The 9,892-nt window shown below is 44.4% G+C and overlaps 1 protein-coding gene across 1 annotated transcript; it reads left to right on the top strand.

Moving 5' to 3' along the window:
• Positions 1-2,674: 2,674 nt before the first annotated feature.
• On the top strand, positions 2,675-8,826 carry LOC120049069 (putative transporter SVOPL). The gene is made up of 8 exons (XM_038995319.1): positions 2,675-2,783; positions 2,898-2,981; positions 3,279-3,286; positions 3,483-3,579; positions 3,693-3,782; positions 8,242-8,324; positions 8,444-8,557; positions 8,680-8,826. Exons 1-8 carry the CDS (start codon positions 2,675-2,677, stop codon positions 8,824-8,826), a joined length of 732 nt encoding a protein of 243 aa, XP_038851247.1.
• Positions 8,827-9,892: the final 1,066 nt, after the last annotated feature.

The following is a 9,892-nucleotide window of genomic DNA, read 5'->3' as shown; positions in this document are numbered from 1 at the left end:
ACATGCTTCATGAGCTTAGTTCAACTGACCCCCTCAGAATTCAAAATTAACTTATTTGAACGCCATTGTTTGTAAACAATGTAATTGTGAAACAACTGTATAGCCTCAAAACATGATTAAAACTATAATTTCGATATCATGGTCAGTCCTTGCATCCATAGCTCTATCTATGAATTTAAGTGGTTACATTTTTCTAGCCCCACCCCGCAACTGAAACAGTGGCCAGTTTGTTGATTGTTGAGGTAACGTTACAGTATGGGCATAAGATATTATATTAATAGTATGGTAATGGTTTAGACTGCAGTGTCTATGGGCAGTGTAGGGAGAACGAGGAGGTCCTCCATGAAGACTCAGCTGGTTACTGCCATCCACGAAATGCTTCAGTCTGGTTTTAGACCCCATCATAGCACTGAGACTGCACTTGTGAAGGTGGTAAATTACCTTTTAATGGCGTCAGACCGAGGCTCTGCATCTGTCCTCGTGCTACTAGACCTTAGTGCTGCCTTTGACACCATCGATCACCACATTCTTTTGGAGAGACTGGAAACCCAAATTGGTCTACACGGACAAGTTCTGGCCTGGTTTAGATCTTATCTGTCGGAAAGATATCAGTTTGTCTCTGTGAATGGTTTGTCCTCTGACAAATCAACTGTACATTTCGGTGTTCCTCAAGGTTCCGTTTTAGGACCACTATTGTTTTCACTATATATTTTACCTCTTGGGGATGTTATTCGAAAACATAATGTTAACTTTCACTGCTATGCGGATGACACACAGCTGTACATTTCAATGAAACATGGTGAAGCCCCAAAATTGCCCTCGCTAGAAGCCTGTGTTTCAGACATAAGGAAGTGGATGGCTGAAAACTTTCTACTTTTAAACTCGGACAAAACAGAGATGCTTGTTCTAGGTCCCAAGAAACAAAGAGATCTTCTGTTAAATCTGACAATTAATCTTGATGGTTGTAAAGTCGTCTCAAATAAAACTGTGAAGGACCTCGGCGTTACTCTTGACCCTGATCTCTCTTTTGACGAGCATATCAAGACTGTTTCAAGGACAGCTTTTTTCCATCTACGTAACATTGCAAAAATCAGAAATTTTCTGTCCAAAAATGATGCAGAAAAATTAATCCATGCATTTGTTACTTCTAGGCTAGACTACTGCAATGCTCTACTTTCCGGCTACCCGGATAAAGCACTAAATAAACTTCAGTTAGTGCTAAATACGGCTGCTAGAATCCTGACTAGAACCAAGAAATTTGATCATATTACTCCAGTGCTAGCTTCCCTACACTGGCTTCCTGTTAAGGCAAGGGCTGATTTCAAGGTTTTACTGTTAACCTATAAAGCGTTACATGGGCTTGCTCCTACCTATCTTTCCGAGTTGGTCCTGCCGTACATACCTACACGTACGCTACGGTCACAAGACGCAGGCCTCCTAATTGTCCCTAGAATTTCTAAGCAAACAGCTGGAGGCAGGGCTTTCTCCTATAGATCTCCATTTTTATGGAATGGTCTGCCTACCCATGTGAGAGACGCAGACTCGGTCTCAACCTTTAAGTCTTTACTGAAGACTTATCTCTTCAGTAGGTCATATGATTGAGTGTAGTCTGGCCCAGGAGTGTGAAGGTGAACGGAAAGGCTCTGGAGCAACGAACCGCCCTTGCTGTCTCTGCCTGGCCGGTTCCCCTCCACTGGGATTCTCTACCTCTAACCCTATTACAGGGGCTGAGTCACTGGCTTACTGGTGCTCTTTCATGCCGTCCCTAGGAGGGGTGCGTCACTTGAGTGGGTTGAGTTACTGACGTGATCTTCCTGTCTGGGTTGGCGCCCCCCCTTGGTTTGTGCTGTGGTGGAGATCTTTGTGGGCTATACTCGGCCTTGTCTCAGGATTGTAAGTTGGTGGCTGAAGATATCCCTCTAGTGGTGCGGGGGCTGTGCTTTGGCAAAGTGGGTGGGGTTATATCCTTCCTGTTTGGCCCTGTCCGGGGGTATCATCGGATGGGGCCACAGTGTCTCCTGACCCCTCCTGTCTCAGCCTCCAGTATTTATGCTGCAGTAGTTTGTGTCGGGGGGCTAGGGCCAGTTGGTTATATCTGGAGTACTTCTCCTGTCTTATCCAGTGTCCTGTGTGAATTTAAGTATGCTCTCTCTAATTCTCTCCTTCTCTCTTTCTTTCTCTCTCTCGGAGGACCTGAGCCCTAGGACCATACGTCAGGACTACTGGGCATGATGACTCCTTGCTGTCCCCAGTCCACCTGGCCTTGCTGCTGTTCCAGTTTCAACTGTTCTGCCTGCAGTTATGGAACCCCTACCTGTCCCAGACCTGCTGTTTTCAACTCTTTATGATCGGCTATGAAAAGCCAACTGACATTTATTCCTGATTATTATTTGACCATGCTTGTCATTTATGAACATTTTGAACATCTTGGCCATGTTCTGTTATAATCTCCACCCGGCACAGCCAGAAGAGGACTGGCCACCCCTCATAGCCTGGTTCCTCTCTAGGTTTCTTCCTAGGTTTTGGCCTTTCTAGGGAGTTTTTCCTAGCCACCGTGCTTCTACACCTGCATTGCTTGCTGTTTGGGGTTTTAGGCTGGGTTTCTGTACAGCACTTCGAGATATTAGCTGATGTACGAAGGGCTATATAAAATAAACTTGATTGATCCAGCTAGATGAAGTGGAGATGGAGGTCAATAACCATCACCAAGAGGTCAACAGCACCGTACCAACAATTCAACAGCCCTTACCAAGAGGTCAACAACCCTCACCAAGAGGTCAAAGGTGAGCGCCGCTCATAAACCACCCAGTAGGTAGAGTGTTTGGTCATGTGCTGGGAAGTGATAATGTGGGGGTGAAGTGTGTATGTGGGATTTGAACTTTGACCTTGTGTTTCAGAGCCACAGACGTACAGTGTGGAGGAAGCGGTGGAGACCATCGGCTTTGGTCGCTTCCATGTTCTGTTGTTCATCATTTTAAAATGTATTTTACATTTTTATTTCACCTTTATTTAACCAGGTAGAACAGTTCAAGTTCTCATTTACAACTGCTTCCTGGCCAAGATAAAGCAAAGCAGTGTGGCAAAAACAACAACACAGAGTTACACATGGGATAAACAAATGTACAGTCAATAACACAATAGAAAATTCTATGTACAGTGTGTGCAAATGTAGTAAGATTAGGGAGGTAAGGCAATTAATAGGCCATAGTGGCAAAATAATTACAGTTTAGCATTAACACTGGAGTTATAGAGGTGCAGATGATGATGTGCAAGTAGAGATACTGGGGTGCAAAAGGGCAAAAATAAATAAAGAAAAATACAAATAACAATATGGGGATGAGGTAGTTGGGTGGGACATGGTCAGTGCCAGCGTGAGTGTCCGTGTGTGTGTCTATCTGTCTATCTGTCTGTCCGTATGTAAGTGAAAGAGCTCTTGCTAAAGGATGTGCATAAGCATATAAGCATGCATGTATATATTGTAGACAGCGGGGGCAATGGAGTTCATGTTGCTGGCCGTGGTGTCTTCTGAGATCCACTGTGAGTGGCATCTGAACGACTGGGAGGTGGCTCTGGTCTCCATGGTGAGGCTATACACCAATCAGCATGCAGCTAGGTTTTAAATATCTGGTAGACCTATTACACATGTATATGATACAACTTTCTATCTGTCTGTATCTCTCTGTCTCTGACTCCGATGGTGTTTGCGGGGTTCATGGTGTGTGGATTGCTGAGTGGATACGTGGCTGATAGATATGGACGCTGGAATGTCTGTCCCTTTACAGGTTCATGGGATGAAATATACATGAAATCTTCTGGAACTGTTTTTATCGGTTGTAACAGTCTGTGTCGGAATGAGTGTGTAGATGTGTCTGATGGTCTATCAATCTATCTAGGTCAAGGGGGGCCGGCCCACGAGAAAAAATAAAATGTCAAAAATGTCAAATAAGTATATATATACACTACTGTTCAAAAGTTTGGGGTCACTAAGACATTTCCTTGTTTTTGAAAGTTAAGGAAATTTTTTGGTCCATTAAAATAACATCAACTTGATCAGAAATAACCCCCAAACCAGAAATAACCCCCGAACCCAAACCAATAACCCCCAAATAACCCCCATTCCCAAACCAGAAACCGTGGATTGACGGCAGCATTCACGTGAAACTGAAAGCGCGAACCACTGCTTTTAACCAGAGCAAGGTGACCGGAAACATGACCGAATACAAACAGTGTAGCTATTCTCTCCGCAAGGCAATCAAACTAGCTAAGTCCCAGTACAGAGACAAAATTGAGTCGCAATTCAACAGCTCAAACACAAGAGGTATGTGGCAGGGTCTACAGTCAATCACGGATTACAAAAAGAAAACCAGCCCCGTCGCGGACCAGGATGTCTTGCTCCCAGACAGGCTTAATAACTTTTTTGCTCGCTTTGAGGACAATACAGTGCCACTGACACAGCCCGCTACCAAAACCTGCGGCTCTCCTTCACTGCAGCCGAGGTGAGTAAAACATTTAAACGTGTTAACCCTCGCAAGGCTGCAGGCCCAGACGGCATTCCCAGCCGCGTCCTCAGAGCATGCGCAGACCAGCTGGCTGGTGTGTTTACGGACATATTCAATCAATCCTTATCCCAGTCTGCTGTTCCCACATGCTTCAAGAGGGCAACCATTGTTCCTGTTCCCAAGAAAGCTAAGGTAACTGAGCTAAACGACTACCGCCCCGTAGCACTCACTTCCGTCATCATGAAGTGCTTTGAGAGACTAGTCAAGGACCATATCACCTCCACCCTACCTGACACCCTAGACCCACTCCAATTTGCTTACCGACCCAATAGGTCCACAGACGACGCAATCGCAACCACACTGCACACTGCCCTAACCCATCTGGACAAGAGGAATACCTATGTGAGAATGCTGTTCATCGACTACAGCTCAGCATTTAACACCATAGTACCCTCCAAACTCGTCATCAAGCTCGAGACCCTGGGTCTCGACCCCGCCCTGTGCAACTGGGTCCTGGACTTCCTGACGGGCCGCCCCCAGGTGGTGAGGGTAGGTAACAACATCTCCACCCCGCTGATCCTCAACACTGGGGCCCCACAAGGGTGCGTTCTGAGCCCTCTCCTGTACTCCCTGTTCACCCACGACTGCGTGGCCATGCACGCCTCCAACTCAATCATCAAGTTTGCGGATGACACTACAGTGGTAGGCTTGATTACCAACAACGACGAGACGGCCTACAGGGAGGAGGTGAGGGCCCTCGGAGTGTGGTGTCAGGAAAATAACCTCACACTCAACGTCAACAAAACAAAGGAGATGATTGTGGACTTCAGGAAACAGCAGAGGGAGCACCCCCCTATCCACATCGACGGGTCAGTAGTGGAGAAGGTGGAAAGTTTTAAGTTCCTCGGTGTACACATCACGGACAAACTGAATTGGTCCACCCACACAGACAGCGTTGTGAAGAAGGCGCAGCAGCGCCTCTTCAACCTCAGGAGGCTGAAGAAATTCGGCTTGTCACCAAAAGCACTCACAAACTTCTACAGATGCACAATCGAGAGCATCCTGTCGGGCTGTATCACCGCCTGGTACGGCAACTGCTCCGCCCACAACCGTAAGGCTCTCCAGAGGGTAGTGAGGTCTGCACAACGCATCACCGGGGGCAAACTACCTGCCCTCCAGGACACCTACACCACCCGATGTCACAGGAAGGCCATAAAGATCATCAAGGACAACAACCACCCAAGCCACTGCCTGTTCACCCCGCTATCATCCAGAAGGCGAGGTCAGTACAGGTGCATCAAAGCAGGGACCGAGAGACTGAAAAACAGCTTCTATCTCAAGGCCATCAGACTGTTAAACAGCCACCACTAACATTTAGCGGCCGCTGCCAACATACTGACTCAACTCCAGCCACTTTAATAATGGGAATTGATGGAAATTATGTAAAAATGTACCACTAGCCAATTTAAACAATGCCACTTAATATAATGTTTACATACCCTACATTACTCATCTCATATGTATATGTATATACTGTACTCTATATCATCTACTGCATCTTGCCATCTCTATGTAATACATGTATCACTAGCCACTTTAAACTATGCCACTTTATGTTTACATACCCTACATTACTCATCTCATATGTGTATACTGTACTCTATACCATCTACTGCATCTTGCCTATGCCGTTCTGTACCATCACTCATTCATATATCTTTATGTACATATTCTTTATCCCTTTACACTTGTGTGTATAAGGTAGTAGTTGTGGAATTGTTAGGTTAGATTACTTGTTGGTTATTACTGCATTGTCGGAACTAGAAGCACAAGCATTTCGCTACACTCGCATTAACATCTGCTAACCATGTGTATGTGACAAATAAAATTTGATTTGATTTGATTTGAAATACAGTGTAGACATTGTTAATGTATGTAAATGACTATTGTAGCCGGAAACGGCAGATTTTTTTATGGAATATCTACATAGGCGTACAGAGGCCCATTATCAGCAACCATCACTCCTGTGTTCCAGTGGCACGTTGTGTTAGCTAATCCAAGTTTATAATTTTAAAAGGCTCATCATTAGAAAACCCTTTTGCAATTATGTTAGCACAGCTGAAAACTGTTGTCTTGAATGAAGAAGCAATAAAACGGGCCTTCTTTAGACTAGTTGAGTATCTAGAGCATCAGCATTTTTGGTTTCGATTACAGGCTCATAATGGCCAGAAACAAAGCACTTTCTTCTGAAACTCGTCAGTCTATTCTTGTTCTGAGAAATGAAGGCTATTCCATGCGAGAAATTGCCAAGAAACTGAAGATCTCGTACAACGCTCTGTACTACTTCCTTCACAGAACTGTGCAAACTGGCCCTAACCAGAATATAAAGAGGAGTGGGAGGCCCCGGTGCACAACTGAGCAAGAGGACAAATACATTAGAGTGTCTAGTTTGAGAAACAGATGCCTCACAAGTCCTCAACTGGCAGCTTCATTACATAGTACCCGCAAAACACCAGTCTCAACGTCAACAGTGAAGCAACTCCGGGATGCTGGCCTTCTAGGCAGAGTTCCTCTGTCCAGTGTCTGTGTTCTTTTGCCCATCCTAATCTTTTCATTTTATTGGCCAGTCTGAGATATGGCTTTTTCTTTGCAGCTATGCCTAAAAGGCCAGCATCCCGGAGTCGCCTCTTCACTGTTGACATTGAGACTGGTGTTTTGCGGGTGCTATTTAATGAAGCTGCCAGTTGAGGACTTGTGAGGCGTCTGTTTCTCAAACTAGACACTAATGTATTTGTCCTCTTGCTCCTCAGGCACACCTGTTAATTGAAATGCATTCTAGGTGACTACTTCATGGAGGTGTTTGAGAGAATGCCAAGAGTGTGCAAAGCTGTCATCAAGGCAAACGGTGCCTACTTTGAAGAATCGCAAATATAAAATATATTTTGATTTATTTAACACTTTTTTTGTTACTACATGATTCCATATGTGTTATTTCATAGTTTTTTGTTGTTGAAAATAGTACAAATAAAGAAAAACCCTTGAATGAGTAGGTGTCCAAACCTTTGACTTGTACCATATATATATATATATATATATATATATATATGTATCTCACACACATCAGGACATGTACATAGTGAACTCGTAAACATTGTAAATATGAAAATAGAATATAGTACGTCAGAACATGACCTACCGCTTGCAAGTCAATATCAGACTGGAAGGAATTCTCATTCGCAATCTCTGCATGCGTAACCAATGGCATAATCGATATGTAAATTCAACCAACCAGTAGAAATACATATTTCTGCAGTGTCAAGTGGAAACCCTGTACACACATGCATGTGTGTGTACAGTGGGGGTCAGATTCACGTGAGGTTAGATTCACACTCTTTTGTTTTGCTATCTGAATAATGCTACTGTTCGTGTACAAGTCTGATTTGTTTTTGTGCTCGCTCTCTCTCTCTCTCTGTCTCTTTCTCTCTCTGTCTCTCTGTCTCCAGTCATCCCTCTGAATATATGCCTGTTGAACGTGTTTGGGAGGAAGTTGAGCATGGTTCTCCTGAAGCTCATGGCAGCCCTGTTCCTCATGCTGGTTAACAGCTGCTCTACAATGTATACACTGTAAACACGAGTGTGTGGGGTTTGATTGTTTTATTTTGTCACCAATTTCAAATACGGTATCAATACTTTTGCTCATGAGATTCTCTCTCTGTCACTCTCTCGCTCTCTCTCCTTCCAGGTTTGGTTTTTACCATTCTGCTGTTCTGGATCAGGTCTCTGGTCTCAATGATTTTCAATGTGGTTTATATTTATACTGCAGAGGTATGTGAACACAACTTCACATTCCATCCACATATATACTGTTAGTGTATAACAATCTATTTTATAGGCCTCTCTCAGGTGTATACTGTGTGTGTCTGGTGACTCCTTCTGTCTCTCAGGTGTACCCGACTGCAGTGCGTTCTCTTGGAATGTGTTTCTGCACTTCTTTCAGCCGCATCGGAGGCACGATCGCCCCCCTTCATAGCACAGGTCTGTGGCTGTGTGTTGTTCATGTTGGCTGATGCTTGTGTATGTGTGTATTAATATGTGAATGTGTGTTACAGGTGTTTGTTCTTAAATGTGTGTGTCATAATGTTTGACTGTGTGTGTGTGTGTGTGTGTGTGTGTGTTGTAGGTGTTGATGTCACATTCAGTGATTTTAGATATGCTGCCATTCACTGTGGCCTGTGTGCTTTGTGCTGTTGGTGCCCTTCTACTGCCTATCGAGACAAAGGGACGAGCACTACTGGTACGACACTGTCTGTGTTCTCGTGTGAAATGAAGATAATACTCTATATGTGATATACAAGTCTTGGCTTAATACTTTATTTCATTCTATTCACTTTTTTCTCTTCACAGCAAAATACCTGACTGTGTACATATGATTCTCAACACATTCATGTAATTGTATATTTACACGTTACACGTTTTATACTTTGACAGCTATCTTTGTGTTTTACATTATCTAGATATTTATATTTCAGAAAGTGTGTACGCTTGAGCGAAAATAACTGGTCAGGCAGGAGAATTCAGTCTCACTTCCCAACCACTAGATGGCGACATTACCCTGTAGGGAGATGTAGCCGTCATCCATATATACGACAAAGTTCTAATCCAATGGGGTTACGTGAAATCTTAAGCAAACAGAGCGAGACTTGGTTGGGTTTCATTGGAAACATTGAGAAGCCCTGTCATGGAGAGGTTAAAGTTAAAATTAGACTGTAACACCACCCACACACACACCATGGGGCAGCTTAGTGGGGTGTGTGTGTGTGTGTGCGCATGTGTGTGTGTGGGGTGTGGCGCGGGCATTATACTGAAGTAGCTACTGGGAATATAGTATGGATCGGTGAAGATGATCAGGTATTAGCTGCAGCGTAAGCCATGAGGTCAGGGGTTAGCCACAATGTTTAGCTATAGATTAAGCCCTGCCCTCTCAGGCTTCGGTCTTCAGCTATGAACAACATGGCTAATTTGCCGTTAGTAAAGAGAGCAGAGCAGATCTCCATGTGACCATAAGTTGAAAATTGTGGGTAGGCCTATAAACGTGTATTTGCTCTGTCATGTGTAGGCCTATACCTGGCATGTGCAGGTACCTCTCCACCGACAGAATGTATAACCCAACCCTTCTCTCTGACAGCACTGAAGGGCTTGGGTCTCGGCCATATGCACAAATAGGCCTCTGTCTGTGTGTTCTGTTCCCACATACCCACTCTGTTTTTGTGTGACTATGAGCGGGATCTCTCCCTCAGCGCCACGTTCTTACAGAATGATCTCTCTCTTCTGATCCCTCTCCTCTTTAAGCTTGTTAGAGCCCAGTCTGTTTCCCAGGGACACCGAGAGATTAG

The sequence above is a fragment of the Salvelinus namaycush genome, chromosome 6 (genome assembly GCF_016432855.1).
Source record: "Salvelinus namaycush isolate Seneca chromosome 6, SaNama_1.0, whole genome shotgun sequence".
NCBI classification, from domain to species: Eukaryota; Metazoa; Chordata; class Actinopteri; order Salmoniformes; family Salmonidae; genus Salvelinus; species Salvelinus namaycush.
Note: the sequence above shows the minus strand (reverse complement) of the source record. Positions and strands in the feature narration are given on the sequence as shown.